This window comes from Hypanus sabinus, chromosome 20 (assembly GCF_030144855.1).
Source record: "Hypanus sabinus isolate sHypSab1 chromosome 20, sHypSab1.hap1, whole genome shotgun sequence".
In the NCBI taxonomy this organism is placed as follows: Eukaryota; Metazoa; Chordata; class Chondrichthyes; order Myliobatiformes; family Dasyatidae; genus Hypanus; species Hypanus sabinus.
The window spans coordinates 33,210,713-33,232,492 of NC_082725.1; the positions used below are offsets into that span (position 1 = coordinate 33,210,713).

At 41.2% G+C, this 21,780-nt stretch overlaps 1 protein-coding gene across 1 annotated transcript; it reads right to left on the reverse strand.

Annotated features, from left to right (window-relative positions):
- Positions 1 to 5,712: 5,712 nt before the first annotated feature.
- On the reverse strand, positions 5,713 to 9,658 carry LOC132378677 (forkhead box protein F2-like). The gene is made up of 2 exons (XM_059945782.1): positions 8,677 to 9,658; positions 5,713 to 6,096 (listed from the first exon to the last, which is right to left on the reverse strand). The coding sequence occupies exons 1-2, from the start codon at positions 9,656 to 9,658 to the stop codon at positions 5,933 to 5,935; spliced, it is 1,146 nt and encodes a 381-aa protein (XP_059801765.1). The 3' UTR covers positions 5,713 to 5,932.
- Between the last annotated feature and the right edge of the window lie 12,122 nt (positions 9,659 to 21,780).

Here is a 21,780-nt window from a genome sequence, read left to right on the forward strand (position 1 = left end):
TGTTGTTTGGCCTGTTCACATATGCAATGACAGGTAGTATATGAATTTCATACACACAGTTTGAGACGGGATCTTTCACGTTTCTATTTCTGTACAACGGCCGACGATTGAGGTGGACTGAATTTACAGTCAGGAAGACAAATTATCTAAATAAAACTGCGAGCGGCATTGAAAGTAACTGGGACTATTCAAAAAGAGACTCCGAATGCATTCTTTAGCAATTGTTTAGTAGAAAAATTCGCAAATATACAACATTATATATTTATAGCTTTAAATATAAAAAGCACAATTGTAAGTCTGGCATTGACTCCAAGTTCGGAATAAATATCATGCCGCGTTTCCTTTTAGATGGGGGGGGGGCGGAATCTATTATTTAAGGATTCAAGTTTTACTGATCATAGTTATTTATATGTTGGTCTAAAAATGATCATACAATATTAATAGAATTCCAAAAGGCCGCGGGGTCGCAGCCGTTCAATAAATATGCGCGAAGTATCGATATCCAAAACTTATCAGTGACCATTCTCACAGGGGGCCATGAAGTTGCTGAAAGAGTGGGCTACGAACTTACACTGAAGCGACTGTAGGGTTTCTGAATTGATAATGCCAGTGCTTAACCACGAAGATTAGATGTTCTCGAATCACCTTCAAACTAGAGGAGTGAAAAGAAACCAAACAGCCGGCAGAAGCATCGTCTCCTCGGTGGGGCTGTGACTGTGTATTGTGATATTATCATTACGATGAGCGAGGTTGAGAATTAATTTAGATTCAAGTTTAGATTGAAACCTTGATCTAGTGGAGTTAGATTCTAACCTGAGGCCGAAAGACAAGTCTGGACTGTCCGACCCCATTGCCTCATGTCACTGGTCGAGTAAACATAGCGCTGCTGATCTGCAAACTCTCTCGAGCATCGGTGGTCAACTGCTTTATCAGCCGTTAACGTGCTAACGTTTTAACGAATCCCTATTTTAAATGAACATGCTTTGTGCTAAAATTCGTTAAGCGTTGTAATCGTCCCCTGAGACACCGAAGTACAATTTTAGGCCGACCATGAGAAGCTTTAAATGTGTTTTTATTTGAATAACTAGATTAGTAGAGCGAGGAAAGAGCCCCAGAACCCTCTAATTTTAGAAATGTTTCCAAAGTAAAATGCACAATACAAATTACGTAATTCAATCATACTGGCCAGTCTGCGGGTTTGAAAGACTGACCATTCAAATAACCGTATCCAGCCCCCGAGAAGCAAAGCACACTTTGCACTCCCCTAGATTGATAAACAACAATACCCAAAACTTTTTTGCTTTTAACTTCTTTAATATTTCGTGCACCTGAGGGAGCCGACTCTGACTAAAAATAACCGCCGTGACTATTTAAGTATTTTATAAATGGGGTGTACCAGCAAATCGAATCACCTTGTCGTGTGCCGTGTCCTAGAGTGGACGGGAAATTGTTCTGTAAATCTATAACCCAGAGGGTGATAGGACGGCTTGTCCTTCAATGTCAAACCTCTTTGTTTTCGTCTGTATCGTTTTATATGCCGGAATGGCACAATCAGACTTACTGTTTTTATTCGTTATATTCCGCTTTTATAAATACTTGTAGTGTATTTGTAAATGTTATTAAATATATCAGTTGCTGCCTCGAAATTTTGAACACTGTTTTTGAATAAACCCTCACCAGCGCAGGGAATAAGCGGTCTCAGTAACCTTCCTCGGAAAGTCCATTCAATAATTAAAACTATCTTTTACTTCTGTCTTTTTTTCATTGTGGATTGAGAATTATTGGCGTCATCATAAAGAAGTAGATTGGACTAACTTCTTCGTCTACAACAATACTCTAAATTTTTTTTCTCTTCATTCTCAAGGGCCAGAGGGCCAGATTGGTAGGTTCTGTGTTCGTTGCGTTGTAGAAAGGTTACAGATGCTATGGATTAAACTAATGGTTTTGCAAACTGAGTTTTAAAAAATGTTTTTTCGCAATGTAATGAGGTCGAGATATATCGCCTATTCCCTACTCATCCTCACCTCTTTCTTTCAGTTCTTTCAAAGAAAAACGCTTAAGTGATTTGCTGGTCCATTTCACAACATAGTTCAATGCCGGGCAGAACCGCCGGGAGGGAGCTGGTTTCCTTCTCTAGGAGGCACTGAGAGAACGAGTTGAAGTATACAGTGGGAAGTTCAGTTACTTTCACTGATAACCTAGTTCCCTGAATATATTTTAAGGCCCCTGATCGTTGGATCACTTTTTTGTGTGGGGGGGGGGGGGTGTCATGCGTTAATTGCGCTGAAAACTGACGCTGGAGCTTTTAAAACGTTAATTATAGCAATTGTGAGTATGACTTAGAAGTAATTTTCGCACCCTGGTATAAGATTCGGCTTTCGCTAGTTACCTTTTCATCACGCGATGTAAAATAGTAAAAGGCCCTGTTATTTTCGGGTAGAAGTGAAGAGCTGGGGGTATGATTTTCGTTACAGTACCGATCGTGGTCTTAAGCAAATAATGAATGAAGGAGGGAAGAGAGGATAAGAGCACCGACAGGTCAAAATAAGCAGAAGATAACAAGCGACATTAGTAATGATAGAGAAAAAAAGTGTACACGCGAACCCAGAGCAAATTGAAAAGCAATGACGTGCGAGTAAGTGATAAGAGAGAGAGAGAGAGAGAGAGAGAAGATTTCTGTATAGAGACACGCGAAATAAATTTAAGGAACAGGGATTAAATATTTTAATATATTTAGGAGGAATCCGAGCAACTTTATTTTGTCTGGGAATAAATTGAAAGCCTCGCTTCGAGTCCTCAGCGGTGGCAGGTGCTGTGATTGTCAGACAGGCTGACCGGGAGAGGGCGCTCCGGCAGGGGCCAGTTGTTCGGAATCTGAGCCGGAGCCTCTGACTGGGGAGCGATCGATTTCAGTTCTTTGACCGGGCGAGTACACAGCCACAATCTAAATCAACTGCTTATAAACGCTGCAGATATAAATTGTATGAAGCGACTTTAGAATGTAAACGGAATGGCGAAGTTTTGCCAAACGAAAAGAAAAGAAAAAATGCCTTTGCCGCTTCACAATTGCAAGAAAGTTGGTAAATCTGAGTCGTACCAAATTCTCCTTTCGTGGTGGACCGCGCCAATTTTACCATTAGCCCAAGTTGATATGGGTGTAAAATAGGATTCAAATCGTTTATAAAATAAATAATCAAATTTGGGAATTAAAATCCAAGTCACGTGAATAAATATATTTATGTTTGGTCACTTTGTGTATGATCATGTATAATCTCAAAGCAGACGACTCGCCCCCTGTATTAATTAGAATAAAAATAATTATTTTAACCTTCTGACAAGTATGCATGGTTTTGGAATTTAATGGAACCTGAGAGTCCCAGTGAATTGTGTAGCCCACCTTGTTGGTTTTCTTCCAAGGTGATGAATTATTTCAAGACATAGGTACAGTACCTTATGTATGAGACACCTAGCACTACAGACACGATGCTGGTTAAATGTTTTATTCTGGTCAATCAACAATCTTTTTCTGTTATGCAAAATCAACTAGAATCTACATTGTTCCTTAATCATGGAATTAAAAATGCAGAACATTGACCTTTGCATCAAAGCCCCTCGGCCTACGATGTCTGCGCCGACCATATTGCTGATTTAAACTAATCCCATTTGCCTGCACACGATCCATATCACTCCATCCTTTGCTTGTTCCCGTGCCTGTCTAAATGCCTCTTAAATGTTGCTATCGTATCTCCTTCAACCAACTCCCCTGGCAGCTCGTTCCCAGCATTTACCGCCCTCCGTGCAAAACAAAACAAGCCTCACGAATCTCTTTTAAACATCCCCACCCCCTTCCCACCCTGGGGGAAAAAAGACTCTCTGATTGTCTACCTATCTAATGCCCTTCATGCGTTTATATGCTTCTAGCCTCCGGCACTCCAGAGCGAACATTCTAAATTCATCCGATCGCTCTTAATGCTCTCTAATCCCGGCAACATCCTGGTGAAACAGTGTCGTTTATTTCTCCCGGTTTGCTTTTGTGCAAGACTTTGAAATGCTAAATGACCGCAATGTGAGATGAGGTCTCACTGCGATGTTTACTAATGGAACCGAGTTTCGATCGGCTTTATGAGTCGTTCTTTTCGCATTCTTTCAACGAGCCGCCAGAATGCAGGGAAATACAAATATGATGTAGAAGATCTGATCCGCAATCGGTGCCGATTAAAAGTGAATGGCGCCTCTCTTGCACTTGGCCGCACACTGATGTGTCTTATCTGGAAACTAGTTCATTGTGAATGTTTATGGGGGTGGGGGTGGGGGGATACTAAAGTACACAACAGAAGAGTGAAGTGGCACGAGTAACACTTGTAAATGACACACGTATTATCTTGCTGGCGATTGAGTGGAAGGGGAGGTGAGTCTGAAGGCTCTCGACCTCCTGTTAAAGAGTACATGTGTCTGGTGCTAAATTTATCTAGGCTCGTGCCCTTTCTGCCTGCAGGGCGGTGGTGGGTGGCCACTTTCAAAATGCACATCCCAGCTTTGGACACCGTATGCCCCTTCTTTATTTGCAGAACTGTCAATGGAGCTGCCGAGTTTACAAAATTACTCGATCCCGCAACCTATCATTTACAATCGCACCAATCCAGTACTTCCGAAATTCAAAATCTTGATTTTGCCGTTTCGTTGTACGGTAGCCGCGCGCGTTGTCTAGGGTGCTGTAATCCTATCTGGACCAAAAATAATTCGGCCTAAACTGTGCAGCTATTGTCAATTGTTCCCACTTGGGATGAATTCCAGGTGCCAATGGTGGTAAAATATTCATCTTCGTGAATACAATTAAATCAGATCCCTTCAGACTGGCAGGCTCATCACTGGTGATTTGAAAGTACGTACATTTTTACAAGTGGATGTTTATACTAAAAAGTTAATAACTTAACGCTATCTGACAGAGCAGTTTTGCTGCTCCGCACAAAATACTGCCTTAAAATCTGCCAGTTTCCCTCCCGCGTCCTTTAATCAAATCATCTGGAATAGAGTGTTTTACTCTGTGTTGCTTTAGGAGTCACGGAAACTTAAATCAGACATTTACAGTATTTTACATTTGTTGTTTACACTAAGAGGGCCTAGCCCAGAGAATGTCGGCGGAACAGGCAACACGACTGGTAAACAACAGTCCCTATGAAAATTCCATTACATTTATAGCAGCGGCTTTATACTGTCGGAGCACGGATGAATGACACAAGTTTCAATCAAATTATGTCAATTTCAAGACAAACATGTTTCCCATTTTTTATTGAACTTAGTTTTTAACATCAAAATCTTTTGACAATGATCCGTAAGTGTACATTTTCAAGTGCAATTATATTCAAATGTATTTTACTTATAAAAGCATAATGTGCGTGAATACATGTGCCTTATTATAGTTTATGGCAAAAAAACATCGTCTATTCTTCGCAAAATCTTTCGAATCAGTATCTTAATACTGTCAAGGTATCAAGTTTGATGTTTCGATTTCAACATAGATATTTAAATATAATAAACTACTGCTCATCACTAAACATCCTGCTCATTAATATCGATATAGGGTTCGAATGCTGCTATAAAACAATTAGATGCTTGAGATACGCACCACTTCTTCACTTTAACTAAGAGGAAGACTCAACCGGACATTTTGACGCGTCCTATTTTTTCCTCTTGTTTTGATCGAAGGAATTCAAGCAATTCAAGGAGACGACTCGCTTTCTTTTTACATAAAAAAAATCGGCTGCTGCGTCGCAAACCTGTCCCCAGCGGCTTATTCACGTAGACGAACAATAATCGATGTGAAGCTTCCAGATCAACCTTGCCGAGTCCTGGCTTGGATTTAATATTAATAAAAATAATGATAAAGACAAATTAAATATGCACTAGGTTGAAGCTGATTTAAAGAGGGTTTTCACATCACACAGGGTTTGATGTCCTGGCACACACTCTGATGGTGATGATGATAATACGATCCACTGGCAGAAGGATGGAAAGACGAAATCCCATTGAAATTGAGCACAAAATCCTTTCTGTCACACACGGGTGACGAGTGAGTCTGATAACGAGGTATGCCCACTGAAAGGATAAAGAAAGAATAAATTATCTGCTATTGCAAATGATAGTTTATTTCAACAATCTTGATTAACTTACATATTTCAATCATTTTCAGCTATTTATTTATGGTTACCCCCCACAATTCTATGCACGCTAATTGATTGTGCGCGTTTTTTTTAACACTGGGGTAACATCAGGATTCTCGAGAACAATGAATTCTTTTGTGCGTCCCTACCACTCGTTCAAGGAGTTGACAGTTGTTTCCCAGATGTTAAATCCGCATGTGCGTTTGCGCTGAAATCTGCTCCACTGTAAAAATATAATATTTGATCTCATTCTTCTGCTTTGAGACCTCATAAATTTGGAATACGACTCTCGGGTTCTTAACCTAATCAAACACCACCCTTGCCCCGAATATCTCAAGATGTATTCATTAAAACGTTAAAGGTACACAGATTGATTCGGTATCCTACTCTAATTATTTAAACACCAAAAAGACTTTTTCATTTGAAAAATAATTTCACTGGGAGCCATGATTGGTGAATGTTATGGTTTGTTTCTAATGAAATTGGGTGGAACCTGTTCTCAATATGCAGCTGCTTTTAACAAGTTAAATTTGAAAGATAACCCCCAGTGAGACATTGTTCCACAGCAAAGAGAAAGGATTCTTCACTAACCAGCATTCTTAATTTTGTCTGAAATCATTGTATTGTTGCAAACAATATACAGCCGAGTTAAACTTTTTCTCCCAAGTTCTGAAACGCAGTTCAAGCATCTATAGTCTTCACTCCAGATTTGTATATTTTCTCAGTCAGTACGTATATAATCAACGAGAACTGAAACGGAAACCCAACCGTTTTCTGTTTGAATTAGATTCTATATTTCAAGATAATACCCAGTTTCCATGACATCTTAAAATAATAATTCAGATTGTCATTAATTAATGAGCCGATGGTATCGCATATTATATTACAGTTTATGGATTTCAATCGTGTTAATATTCCATGCAAACTTCGAATAAATCTGTCAGTAATAATTGTAACAATTTGGCAGTCATTATTTAAAATTATACACACGCATGCTGTAATAAGTGTGATTATAATAGGCATTATTTAAGTTCAAGGTTGTACTGTTGACCCTAAGTGATAGAAAAATATTAACACACTGGACAACCTGTACGGCTTCTCTGCATAACTCCGGACAGACGGCTAGTTTCCTTCTGTGCCGATTACCAATTTTAGCTACTGTTTATTTTCCAGGTCTGTCGTTTCACGTTTTGTCTGTCTTTTTAATAGTCCAAGCCTTTGCGAAATCAAAGACACACACACACACACACACACACACACACACACACACACACACACACACACACACACACACACACACACACACACACACACACACACACACACACACACACTCGCACACACACACACACACACACACACACACACACACTCGCACACAGTACAATTTTTGCTCGGACCGAGAATGAATGGAGCCGATACAGACGTCTTTTTGTTGGCAGTTGCCGACCAGCAGTTCCCAGAACATTTTTAACAGCATCAGCTCTCATCTGGGTTAAGTCAAGCTAAAATCCTCTTCAGTGTGGTCCGGCCGCGACTGTCTTTGTTTAGTTAACCTCCCCGACCCACATTTTCAGCGACTGTTTGGAGAGTTCTGCCTCAAGTCTCCACGGTTCCTATGCATCTTGTAGACGTTGCTATTTTCTATTTCGCTATTTCAGCAGAAATTTAAAAGGGGCAGGAGGGTGGTGTGATAAAATGACACGCGATAACTCTAGATAAGATTAGCTTTTTACCGCGTGTTAGGCACAGAAGTTAAACAAAGCTGTTGAAGTCTACAGGGGGGAATGCACGGTTTTGTCGCGAACTTTCAATTTAGGTTTAAATCTATGAAAGTTTACATTTTCTGCACTATTGATTGGCGCATTATCAAAAAATGCGCAGTGCTTTCATTTCAAATATATATTTATAATGTAAGTTAAAATATTTTAATCTCTTCAATACTAAATTACAAAGTGTTCTACAAGAACTGATACTTTAAATAATAAAACTCACGTCGGATCGCGCCATGATATTAATCCATCCTTTGGTGTACTTAGAAATTTACTGTTATTACTTTCAATTCTTTAATTGTGGGTCGCATTTGCATAGTGCACCTTTAATGCTGCTTGACTGTTATGAATTGTTGGGTCTCCCTCTTTCAGTATAAACTGCCTACTTCCGTTCATTGCCCTCGCATTTTCATATAACATTTTATTGATTTCACTTTGACTGTTTGCTCCTCAGAGACTACACCGTAATGATTTGTGAAGCCGTTTCTGACATGTATGAAAAAAACAGAAAAATATAAACAAAAATCGCATGCGTTTTTGCTTCACCTGCATTCGTGCACAACACAGCATTTTGATCCTTGGTAACCTATCAGTGAATTTAGAATATTTTAGTGCTTCACAATAGAAAATAGCAATTATATTTCAAAACAATAACAAATATTTTGTTTTACGCGTTAGTTTAATGCGGGGAACAGAGGATGTGATATTTTGCCTCAATAGGAAACACAACATAAGTGCCATACCTGTGATTTCTGCAGGGTCCCTTGTGTTTTGGTGCAGGTAACTCTGTTCCAGCGAGTAGGAAGACATGGTGGAGTGAAGACTGGAAGGGACTGAGTTGATGGGGCCCAGGCTCTGCTGCTTGATGTACGGGGATCCTCCTGAGGATGACCACGGGGCAGCTGAGGCTGAGTATGGCGAATGGCATTCCAAGGCGCTGGCCACGGCGGGTGAGGATGGCACGGGACTACTGCTGCCGTCAGGACCGTACTCCCCACCGGAAGACGCCGGGCAGCTGGCCATGTAAGTCGAGCCAGGGTTGGGGGACATATGGGGGATATGGTGCCCGCTGCTAAGTCCATCATAGTTCCCTGATAAGGAGTTGCTCATCATACTGAGGCTGCTCTCCAGGTTGTAACCGTTGGCATGGCATGAGAGTGAAGCCGTGGGACTCTGGAAGTCGAAGGTTTGGGGGATAATAGAGGGACCAAACCCCAAGCCATTCATCATCCTATACATAGGTTTGAGGGTCTGACATTTCCTACGGAACCCTCTGGGTCTGCGCCGAAAGGAGCCTTCCTCAAACATGAATTCACTGGCAGGGTCAATGGTCCAGTAATGTCCCTTCCCTGGCCTGCCAAGCCCTTTTGGCAATTTGATGAAGCACTCGTTCAGTGACAGATTGTGGCGTACCGAATTCTTCCACCCCTGGTAAGACCCCCGGAAGAAGGGGAATCTGGTCTGGAGGAACTGATAGATCTCACTCAGAGTCAGCCTCTTAGTCGGGGAACTCTGAATAGCCATTACGATCAAAGCGATGTAAGAATAAGGAGGCTTCTCCGGCCGCCGCAGTCCGCCGTTGGTCTTCTTGACTTTCGCTAACGAGGACGTTTCCATGGCCGGGGACTGCTGGCTGATTAAGGCCGATTTCAACGCTCCAGGAACCGGGCTGGACCTTATTGACGCCGGCCGATCCAGATGCTGCTGCGGACTCTCAGTCGTCATCCCTTTCTTTTAAGAGAAAGTATGTAATCCGGAGAGTGTTGTAGGGTGGGTGGGGGGGGGGGGGGAAGAAATAAAGTCTATTTTTCCTCTAATAATGATTGCTGTAGATGCTACGCCCTATTTAATTTAACTGGACCGCAGGACATTTATTCCACTGGAAATACGTCAAAAAACAAGACTCCTATTTAATCGGCTGCACAGAGTTTCTTCATTTCTGGAAGCCTCGCTCCTCACGCTTGGTCGGCTGCAGATATAGACGATTCAGTTTCAGATTCTCGAGGTATGCTTGCATGCTCCGCGCAGGCCTTTGCTTTGAGGCGGCGACTGGTTCATGTGCCGGCGTTCGCTTATGTTCCCTTCTAGGAAACTTAAAAAAACACACTCCGATTCCTGGCAGCCGTTCAGTGGCCCCGAGATCACTGCTCCGTCCTCCACCTGGTGGCCATCCCAATACCAAACTCTTTAAGAAGAGGAAGCGCAGAGCGGTCCCACTATTCTCCCCCCACCCCTTCTGCCCGCAGTGGCTGTTGCAGCCAAAGAAAACCTGGCCACCTATCACCGAGTAAATCTCTTTTAAGCCTCCTCCTCCCGAATGAAACCAGATTCCAGACGTCCATTGAGCACAAACTGATCACCGTCAACCGCGAATACATTGTTTCAATGTTATATATGTACCGCATGATCCTCACCAAATCCATCCGCGTAATCAATCTCATTTAACCAGTTCAATCACGATTGACACATGTCAGGGGAAGAGTGCATTCCAATCTTTGGCTCTATATCAAAATGTATCCAAAATTTCTTTTGAGGCATTCCAAATTTTCAAAGGAACAAAGTACACTATAAAATAAGGCTGCGAAATATTTTTATCCAAAATGATCTTTCGGAGTTGAAATGACCAACAAAACACGAGATTATACTGTTTTCTATTATTCTCGATCGTTGTAAAATTTCTTCTTATTTCACTTATTTGCTGCATGTTCCCTTCGAATTTAATTTTGTATTTTACTATCCTGATCTCTCTCTCTCTCTCTCACTCTCTCTCTCTCTCTCTCTCGCTCGCTCGCTCTCTCTCTCCCCCTCCCCTCCCTTCTTTCCCCCCCTCTCTCTTTCTCTCTCTGCTAAGTACCAAGTATGCGTAATAGGTTCGGGATTCACCCTGTATGGAAATAGCAGAGAAAAGATTCAGAGTTAACTTTAACAAATCATTTTGCAGCCTTGTTAAAATAATAGTGATTTCATGGCGCCGCCGTCACATCATATGGACTTAAAACTTTTAACGAAGGGAAGCACGACCAAAATTATGAAAATTACAAGTATTTTGGTCTCTATTTCTGTTACCCACCTTCGATCAATTATCACAAAGCGCTCTTTCCTCTGCAATCATTAAATGAAAAATTCAATTGTTTGCCCCAACAAGTATGCAATTAATGACAAAGACATATACGATAATGGCGCAATATGTTATGTTTTTCATTGACCCCCAAATATTTCTCAGACTCGTATATATTGCCAAAGCATAGGCACGGAAGCATATCCCTACCACATTTACACACACATTCACAAAACAAACTTGCTGACGTGCTGGCGTGTTCGCATGCACACAGGCACCCCCTTCGCTCCCAAGTTCACATAACCCATATTCTGTTCGAGCGCCCATAAGCCTTCTCAGCAACAGTGCGCAATTTGATTATCAACATTTTATGTCCGAACCGATTTTCATTGCAAATTATATTCAGCATTATAATTTACTCAAAGTACTTGCTTTGTCAAGTGATCTGATATATCAATGTCAATTTATGTTTTATTAAAGGAAGAATGGCAAAGATAAAATTATATTTTAAAACGGCGAGTAAAGTTAGGTACAAACGATTATCTATATTCTGTGGAAGGTGCGGGTATATTAGACCATTTCATCGTATTCTTCTTTGGATTAAAGAAACACCACCGAATCAATATATTTAAACATTATGAATAGAATTAAACTATGAGAATGAACGTGATTAATTCACAAAATGTGTTTCACAAACAATATTTGCTTTCAATTTAACACTCCAGTTCGATTGCCTTAATAGCGACAAAAATAACAGTGAAAATAATGCAAAGAGCGGAGTTTAAAATGTATGGTTTCTCTGAATAGCATCGCTGGACAGCGAAAGATGTAGGCGAAAGCAGAGAGTGGCCAAATTAAAAGGAGCGAACAGACAAAACGAGGGGATATTAGTGAGAAAAGGGAGAGGACAGCAAAGCTTCACAGAGTGTGAATATGGGGGGGGGGGTGGGAGGGGAGGAGTGGTTGGTGGGAATTAGCACTGTTGTGGTCGATTGTATTGGATGAGACCTGTGTGTATGGGGTATTGTTCTGGATAACTAACTTGGACATGAGTGGAAGCAGGCGTTTTCCATCAACCTTTGCCTGTACCACACACAGAGAGTCGGTGTCAGTTTACTGCTCCAGTCCTGCAGGCAACTTTCCCCCCTGAGCGCTACAATAATTAGACAAAGAAAAGCAAAATTAACTTAGCAGGCGTCGACAGCTTCCTCTCGAGAGCAGCCAGCGTTTACGGGGATTTACGCAAAATAGCTCGATTGTACCTGAACGCACATCAACAAAACTTGCATTAGTAGAAACAATACACCTCCTAGTCACTATATTCTGTTAAACGAAACTGCAAATTTTAGAACAGCACCGACAGTTAACTGTTTTGTTTTGATTAATACATGTATTTTAATACCATTGCGCATGGTTATGCATTGGTCGCAATCTGTATATGAAAATCTAACCGTACTGTATATTAAATCCTCTGTTGACTTTTTATTGACAGATTTAGGCAGATTCGACTTATGGATAACTTAGAGAGGATTAATGTTTCCTTTATGATCACTTAACAGCATCGGACAACATCTTTTACATCTCTAGCAATACCTCAGACTACTCAACCTTTTTCAGATTCCACATTGTAGCTATTATGGACTTGCATTCAAGTCCAAGCGGATAATCTTTTGTTCACTGTGTATTGCTCTCTTAAGATTTATTTAAAGGAAAATAATCGATGACTAAAATATGGAATCTGTCCTTTAACGACTGGACTACTCGCACATGGATACGTTAAAGCTCACGATCGGTGCTGTGTTTCACAGCACCGCGCAGACAAGCTTCGATTAACTTTGTTTTGCTTATCTGGAGATTAAATGATGTACAATTCTATGTACATTTTGTTGGTTTGTTATGAATGTTTTATTGGAAGTCTGGTGGTCCCTCAGCTCACTTGCTTTGCAAAGAAAGAAATTTCCATAAACCATACTTCAACTATCCCCAGCAACGCGTCAGAAAATTAACTTCCCTATCGAGTCGTGCTTCTTAGTACTTTTATAATGCATTATATATTTGTATCTTATATTGATATGGAATGCATGATTTAAAGTCAAAGTCTGTCCAAATTAAACGAAGTTTCAAATAAAGTGGTAGTAACCGTTACGTTCATTTCTCGTGTTTCCTTTCGCGAGTGTTGTTCATTTCAGCTTGAGTAGGACCCTAAACTCTTCGGATCAGATTCTGACCCGCACAAGTTAGACAAAACATAAACACGGACGTTTGCAAGCCGTATTGTCTGGGAAGAACTACACTGAAATTATTTTGAATGGAAACAATAACGTCAATTCTTTTGGAGCTTACATAAAGACACGATTAAAGAAATACACAACTTTATGCACATGGGCTTGCTTTTAATTTAAATATCAAATTAGTTGCCGATTAACGTTAATTTCAAATTGTCCGAGCTATCAATTTTGATTTTTAAAAGGAAGCGCTATTTGGACTGGTTCAATAGTGAGAAATCATTACAAAAGTCCTGGAAAGGCTCACTTACTGAAGAGAAAGGTGTCTGCGCATGTTATTACTCCCAATATCTTAAAATTGACTGGACAGTATCATAATTCGGCGATGCATAATTGCAAGTTTCAAACACAACAAATTCTGCATTTTGTGCAGATGATTTCCAGCATCGGCAGACACTTCTGTGTTTAAAATCATATTCTCCTCGTTTTCTATCACGTAATGTTTACGATGCATGAGGTTTTACTGCTTTGATTACATTTGGTGTATTTCAGAAAATGGAATTGACCAAGGAAAGGAAAAATAAGATCCTAACTATCACAAAACCTCCGTAAAGTTTCTGGGTGTCCAATGGGCCATTGCTTTTTTATTGAGTAAACGGTTGCCGATGACTTGTGTTTTGTCAAAGGTGTACCAATTAGTTACTTCACTATCGAATTATCCCTCTACGTTGAGAGATTTCTTTATGCGACGTACAACTCAGACACGTTATCTCATTCTGAATCAACCAACAGCCGGCAGCACGTCTTGTCACCAACTTTCAAATAACTTCGGACAGCCCCTCGTGCGTATTTGCTGCATCAATCAATGAAAAGTCCGACCTGTCACTGACTCTATCAGGCCACCGTCATCCTTTCGTACTTTTGAAAATGGAAAGCATTTGACAGCGCAAATGTCCCTCTGTCTGTTTTAGTTTCCCAGTATCATCATTTATTTATTCATGGATTGCCTGGTTCAAGACGTAAGACATGAGAATTAGGCCATTTGGCCCATTGAGTCTGCTCCGCCATTCCATCACGGTTGATTTATTATCCCTCTCAACCCCATTCTCCAGCCTTCTCTCCGTAACCTTTGACTCCCTTATTCAAAAATGTCCGCTTTAAATGTCCCAGTGATGTGACCTCCACAACTTTCTGTGCAATGAATTCCATCGATTCACCAACCTCTGGCTAAAGAAATTACCCCTTAACTTCTTTATCCCTAAAGAAATTACCCTTTATATTCTGAGGCTGTGCCCTCTGGTCCCAGCTTTCCCCGCTATAGGACGCATCCTATCCACGTCCCATGCTATCGAGGCCATTGCATGCTCGATAGGTTTCGATGAGACACCCCCACGCCGCCCCCCCCCCCCACACACACCTTACATTCTTCTACACTCAAGCGACTGCCGGCCTACAACCATGTTCCTGTGACCAGCACATTGTTAAAGCTGATCTGAACTCTCCGCTGCCTTGTGGCTATGCGGGGAAGTCTGGAGCTGGAGTCTGAGTACAACACTGATCGGCAAGTCTTGCGAAGCTGCCGCTGTCAAACCAGATGGGTCTCTGCCATTCCTTTCGATTCATCAGCGGCGTTAAGGGGGGGGGGGGTGGGCTGCTACACGGTCTCAGCTTGCTCTCCATATCGTTCTCGCCTGACTGCTGGGCCGCAATATCCATGGTCGACGACGACCAACAGAGGGGTGCATCCCTACCTTAGTTTAGGACAGGTCTGTTGTGTCAACACTATATCAAACGGGGTATATTTGGGAGTCTGGAATAGATACTCAGAGACTTTTGGAACATACTCCAGGGGTCTTCTGCTAACTGGGATGTATTACTATTGTGATTATGTAATTCTGTACATTTATCTACGTTCAAAATGGCAAAGTAGGTGAATGTAGCAACTGTAACTGCAGTTAATCGTTTATTGTCATCTTGGTGTTGAAGATGTACCAAGTGTTGTTTCCTAGAGGTTTACTGCGTGAATAAAAGGTTTTATATTTCCTATTTAGTTTCCTCGTGGCTCAGTTTTAGTCAGGGTAAAGCCCGAGTGAACATAACGGGTACGAGCATTACCGCAGGTGTAGTAACATGGCTTGCATTTTTGGATATCCTGAAAATACTTATATTTATTTGGAAAAGAGTATGGAGACATTTTATATAAAATGGTCTCGTTTATATATTCATGTTCAAGAAATGCATTGCGTTTTTTTTTTGTCAAAAGCAAGCTCGGCAGTTATCCTATGGCACTGGCCAATCTGTTTCTTTCTCATTCTCAGCTAAGTTAACTTCCTTGGTCGGCGATGGTGTGCATGTCGACGGCCTCCGGAGATAACCGTGCGCTGTCTCACCACAAGGCTTTTATGCACTTCCAGTTAAAATGTAACCCTGTCAAAACAAGATGGAAAAACAAAATATCTTTTTGTTTTGAAAAGCAAAAACGAAGTGCAAAAATATCTTTCAGCATACTCGTTGCTCCAGCATACTTGTTGCTCCTGCACACTCCCCTAACGATCCACAAGCATTAAGCAAAAATACCAGATTCATTCCAACCTCCCTCCGCGAAAATCCCAAATCAATTTCTTCACCTGCCATGCAGTGTATGTAGCCTGTCTTGTAATAACTTATATTCATATGGAAAAGGCTATAAAGCAATGCACAATGTGATTTCGTTAGTACAGTTCTTTACTCATAGTTGCTACTTCATACAGGTCGTTTCGAATGGGGGAACCAATGCGAATTCTTTCCGATCTCTCTGACCTTCTCAACTATGCCGATCACCACTGGCAGACAGAGCAGAATTGCATCCGAGCAGAATTTCTTATTATGCTCTACACCATCCAGGGATTCTTGTTCTTGACAAAACAAGAGAAATGCAGAGCGGAAAAGTCGTGTTGCAAATGGAAGTTACTATGGCCATTTCTACATAATATAAGTCTGGCCGATTTATAAATGGCCAATAAGGACATGCAAAGAAAGAAATGTTTGAAATGGAAGGTTGTTATCTGCGTTAAGTGCCACCCGGTGGCGCCGATTTGGAAATTAATTTTAATTTTAATTCATTGGTGGTGAAATGCTGATGTTAAAGCACAATAAAGCAAAGACTTTTCCCCTAGCATATGAGCTCTCGATCACATTACTGCTAGAATATGGACATTTTCAGCACCATAACGGTAAATACTATTCCCAGGTATATAAGCTCTTGATCACATTGGCACCGGGATATTGATATAATGACTTTCCCAAGTATTGCGGTCTTGATCGACCCAATAAGGACAACGGGTCCATGTCTTCTTGTTTGAGAAGTTTCAATAAATGAAGCTGATTATACGTTGCGATGTTTGAACATTAATGTAGTGTAAGTTTGACTTCCTATTAAGCCCGCCGGAGTCCACTGTTCTGCGCCATTCTTTCGAGTTATCCCAAGGTGTAGCCCAAGGAAGATCCTTCCTCTCGCAGGGGTGAAGTCTTTGGAGCTTTCTGTAGCTCTGTTTTTTTAAATTACTGAATGGGGTTGCTAGCCCCACGTCCAAGCCTCCATCTTCTCACAGCCGGGCTTGGCACCGTCCATGGCAGAGTCAAACTTGAAGCCTGGAGACAAACAGGCACGTGTTACTTTCATGAAAAGCGAAGGCGCAATTCAGCGGTCAAACATGCGTAAACACGTAATGCCAAATACATCTGTACTGATTATTCCTTTTTGATCTGCCAAGTGTTCCATGGTTTGCTGTCAAGTGCTCTTTTAGGCTACTTGCTTCTTTCGTTACTGGTTCTTACATAGTATAAAGGCACTCCAGAGTTTATGATGAAATGATTTCTATGTAACATATTATACAAGTGACGTCATTGCAGTTGGTGTTCACCCCTTATCTGCTTTAACTAAGTCAAATTCGCAACGATCTACCATTCGCCTGTAGTTATTTGTTTTTGTGATGCCTTTCTGCTGTCAAAATGAACAATAGTGCAATAAATTCGAACGACGTTTTACGGTATCTTCAGATCGTTGGGAATTTAAAATGTTTGATGACTTCGTATATACAAGAGTCGGGCGTGGAGCAAATGCACTCACGTGATTTCAATATAATGTTAGTAACAATTGACCGCAATCGATTACAAACTGCTCTTGTCCTTAACTAATAATATATATTTACATTTTGAGTTATAACCTGTTGATTAATTTGTTTCCTGGAACTAAAATATCATTTGTAGCAATCACATTTCTGTGGGAACCAATGGAATAAATCGTTTTTGGCACAGCTGGAAAGAAAACGGCGTGTTTATTCTCACTAACGATTTTTTTAAAATATAACTTCTCCCCGCCGGTACTTATATTTGTGCATCTTTTATCTTCACATTCGTTACAAATGCTTGCACCCTTTGGTTTGCAGTAACTTGGTGTCAGACTGGATCGTGCTTAGTATTGCAGTAAAATATTCTGTACACTCTTTTTAGTTGCTCGCCACATAGTCGTTAAAATAGTTCTCTGACTTTAGCATCTGCAGATTTTCTCGGGGGTTGTGATTCTAACACTCTCCCCTTTTCTCTTAACTTCCTTCTGGGAGGGGAGGGTATTTTTAATCTGATCTGGCGGGCATGCCGTCCTGCTCTACATTTTGCATCTCTAACATTCTTTTGTCTTTTTTTTTGGTCTGTGCTATCACTCCCTGATTGCTCCCAGTCACTCGCTGACCAGGTAACCACGTTTACAGATTACCCTCCCCTCCACCTCAAACCACACCGTTCTTCCCCCTCCCCACCTCTCCATCCCATGTCAACCTAGTTCCCCCTCCCCCCCCCAGAGTCATACCCCTCTCCTGTAACCTCTCTGCAGCCTCAAGATTCAGTTTTGTCCCATTTCTCACGAAGGGCCATCGACTCGAACGCTGACTCCTCCGTTTCAGAGCTGCCTGCTCTGCTGAATATTGCTGGCATTTTCTATTGTTAATCTTAGAAATCGTGCATTTCTTAGAATCGTTCGTTTCTTATTGGAGCACGTCGTTTCGGTTTACAGAAGGGAATTAAATAGATTTTAACGGGTTTTATTTCAATTGAGGAAGAGTGTCGGCTTGAAGAGCCGACTCTTTATTCCTCTCTATAGATGCTGCCTGACCTGCTGAATTTGCTCCAGCACTTTGTGTCTGTTACTCTGGCTTCCAGCATCTGCAGAATCTCTTGTGTTTATGATGTGATAGGCCCCTGGAACACATTAAAACCCGGCCTCCTTTTGCAGCACATTAAGGAAATTTGTTATTCTCAAAAATAAGCAATGCCGTTTATCAAGTGAAACTCCTCAATTTATCGGATACTCGTTCCACATTAAAACGTTGATGAGTTAAAATCTTTCTGTGAATCTTTTTCATAGGTTTCAGTTTTTTAAACGTATATATAGAAATATCCAGAAAATTGCTTAAAAAGGACGAAAGGAGACGTCTACAACGGGCTTGAGCAACTTACCCACCCCAAATTGTTTCACGTTCTGTTAACAAAATACTGATCATTTAATTTTTTTTTCTAAAATCTGTATCCGGGATATCTATCTTGGCAGACTTTATCAATTATCTTTGCAGCAGATGAATTGTTTCTAAGATCTGTTTGTAAGCTCGTTCCCAGCGTACTTAAACAAACTGGTCCCACATTACTGATTTAATTTTGTACAACAGCCATACTCATCCGAACTATACGATTTAATGTTTTTAAACGCCCGCACAATCTCCCTTAAATGTCTTGCTGCATTTTCAGTGATTTCCTTAATTCTGTTCCTTTTAACTTGAAATGGTTGTGTTCTCGCTCTGTGCGCACAGTTCCATATATATCTCGTGATATGCTGTCCAACACTTCGCATATTAAGAAGCATCAATTCAGTGCTCAACTTTCACCTCGGGTATCTTTCACTTTATCGGTCAAAATGCCTTAATTTACACGAGTCTTTCACAATGCGGGCACAATTTAAAAATCAAATATCATTACAGAACACTGCGAGAATGTCTAAACGGCAACCAGTAAGAGAAAAATCAGGAGGCGCTAAATTCATGTTTTGTGTAGTTAAAGTAAACGCACATAGCATATTTACATATTAGGTAATACGTTTGCTCGCGAAGTTACTGGGATTCCCAAAATAGCTAAAATAATTCCTATTAATGTTATGACTCTGGGTACCCCAACTTTACCGGACAATTTCTATGCGTCCGCCACGACTATAACCCTGCGCTCTTCTCCATAAATAAAAACCGCTCCTACAACATGCACGCCCTCTCCTCACAGGAATCAGGCATGTTCGTTGCAAGCACTAAACTTCTCGCTTGGCGGCGCACCTATTGCTTGTTGAACTTGAACTTGCATGCAATTCACTGCGGTATATCTAGTGACTTTTGCACGTTCACGTGCAGATGCACAATTCTGCTTCTATAAATCTATTTTTGTCTGACGGTTTCCAGCTGTACGAAAATCGACTTACATCCTCTGAGAACTGGGCTATAAGACCATCCAATACCTGGAGTCGAGGCTTTCCTATGCATGTTGTTTTACCATAATGAGTATATATCCGTTACATTAAAACCGATTGGTACTAGGATAAGAAGATGGTGCTATATGTTTCCAGGCATATGGCGCTTCACTAAACAAGAGCCTAAATTGCAACTATATGCTGGAAGAACTCGGCAGATCAGGCAGCGTCAATGGAAATGAATAGACACATAGTCGCCGTTTCGGGTCGAGACCCTTCTTCAGGACTGACAAGGGATGGGGAAGATGCCAGCGTAAAAAGGTGGGGGGAGGAGAAAGAGGCTACCAGGAAGGTGATAGGTGAAGAAGGCACGTGGGTGAAGTCGGGTGGATAGGACAGAGGGAATGGTAAAGGCTGGAAAGAAGAGTCCCCTGGCATTTTGCGTGTTGCTTTGGATTTCCAGTATCTGCAGATTTTCTTGTGTTTTTGATTTGCAACTATATTAAACTGGTTCAATTTTGCCATGTTGTGATATTTTCACTTATTATGCTGATATCAGCTTTTCTACCCGCCTTTAAATTGCCTCGGTGGCAGAAAAGATGTGTCCTGTCCTGCTCAGGTTGTTGTGGGGAAGGTACTCCCTCGGAGTTGTCAAATGGGAGATTCGGCTTTTTTGCCCAGGGAACAGGAAACCAGAAAAATGTTAAACTTTGTGCAGCTGCGATATTTTTCTTATTACTAAGTTGGAACTGGCCATGTAAGACTGAAATGAGAAAACACTTCTTCGCGCAGAGAAGAGTGAATATTATGAATCATCTATGCATAGCTGGTTCTGTCACAAGCTATAGTGAAGACAGAGGTCGGTTGTTTTGGGGATATTAAGCAAATCAAAAAATACAGCGTTGGCTCAGAAATGTTAAGATACAAGATATCAGCTGGGATCTTATTAAATGGCAGGCGAGGGACCAAAGGCCAAATAGAGGACCCCTGCAGGCTCTATGTTCGTATATAGTTCTTTTTTTTTCTGCAGACGTACAGTAGATGCAGCATTATTCTATGGGTTGTTGGCAGTGGAGGAAATGCGTGCTACGTCGGTTGCCCATCAGACAGACTGCATCCCCTGGGCGGTTTTAACATTGTTAGAAATGCACCGATTCTGGGAATTGGATGATATTTTATCAAATTCTAGCTTTTCTCTGTAAATAGTGAAAAGATTTTGGGCATCAGACAGCCAGTCCTTTGGACCAAGTCCCGGGCCAGTTAGATATCTCGTTGATGATTACCTCTAGGATTCTGAGTACCAAACTGAGGAATGGGGAGCCTGTACTCTTGTACTTTTCACATACATATTGACACAAAGAGCGTAGGTGTCATCATTATGAAGAATCCTCCGACTCAATTATTTAAGCTATGTCGTATTGAATTAACCGCTTAATAAATAGGTAATGTTTATAAATTCTAGCGGAGTTAAAGTTTATTCCCTTTACGTACGGTGTTCATTTGTTAATAGCTTCTATGTTAATTTGCAATAGTTTGTCTGCGTTTCCATTTATTAATTTTGAACGAACTGACTGCCGCGTTTCCCGCAATACTACGCTCTCAATGTAAATATTTAATTGGATGTAAGGAACCCGAAATTGCGGGTCTTCTCGACGTAACGTTCATTGCATAACACAGAGAACAAAAGTGTAGGGTATTGGGCGCTGAACGAACTGGGTCGAGTCTGATGTGAATAATCGTCTCCTTAAGGCGCAGCCTAAATTACAACGCAAAAAAAGCTCGGAATCCGTAAAATGAAGACCGCACTGCAAAGGGTCGAACCGAGCTGTTTCCACGGTCTCTGACCTCAGGTCCCGGGGCCTGCCCTCTGCCTTCTAGAAGCCAAGCCCCAGACTCACCCGAGTACCTTTCGAACCAAAACATGCACCCGATTACACAAGCAACTGGAATGTACTTGGAGTTACTGAATACTTAAAAGAAACATTTAAATCGAAAGGTCGAAAAGCGCAGTTTAATACCACGATCTAAATGTCTCTGTTATATGCTTATGCAGTCTAAACTGTCCCCCTTCTCCCGAAACGAA

What these genes read in the sequence shown, in the direction of transcription:
- LOC132378677 (XM_059945782.1), bottom strand. Translation starts at nt 9,658, where the DNA reads ATGACGACTGAGAGTCCGCAGCAGCATCTGGATCGGCCGGCGTCAATA. An exon ending in GGACCCTGCAGAAATCACAG is followed by an intron (nt 6,097 to 8,676) that starts GTATGGCACTTA and finishes TTATCCTTTCAG; the next exon opens with TGGGCATACCTCGTTATCAG.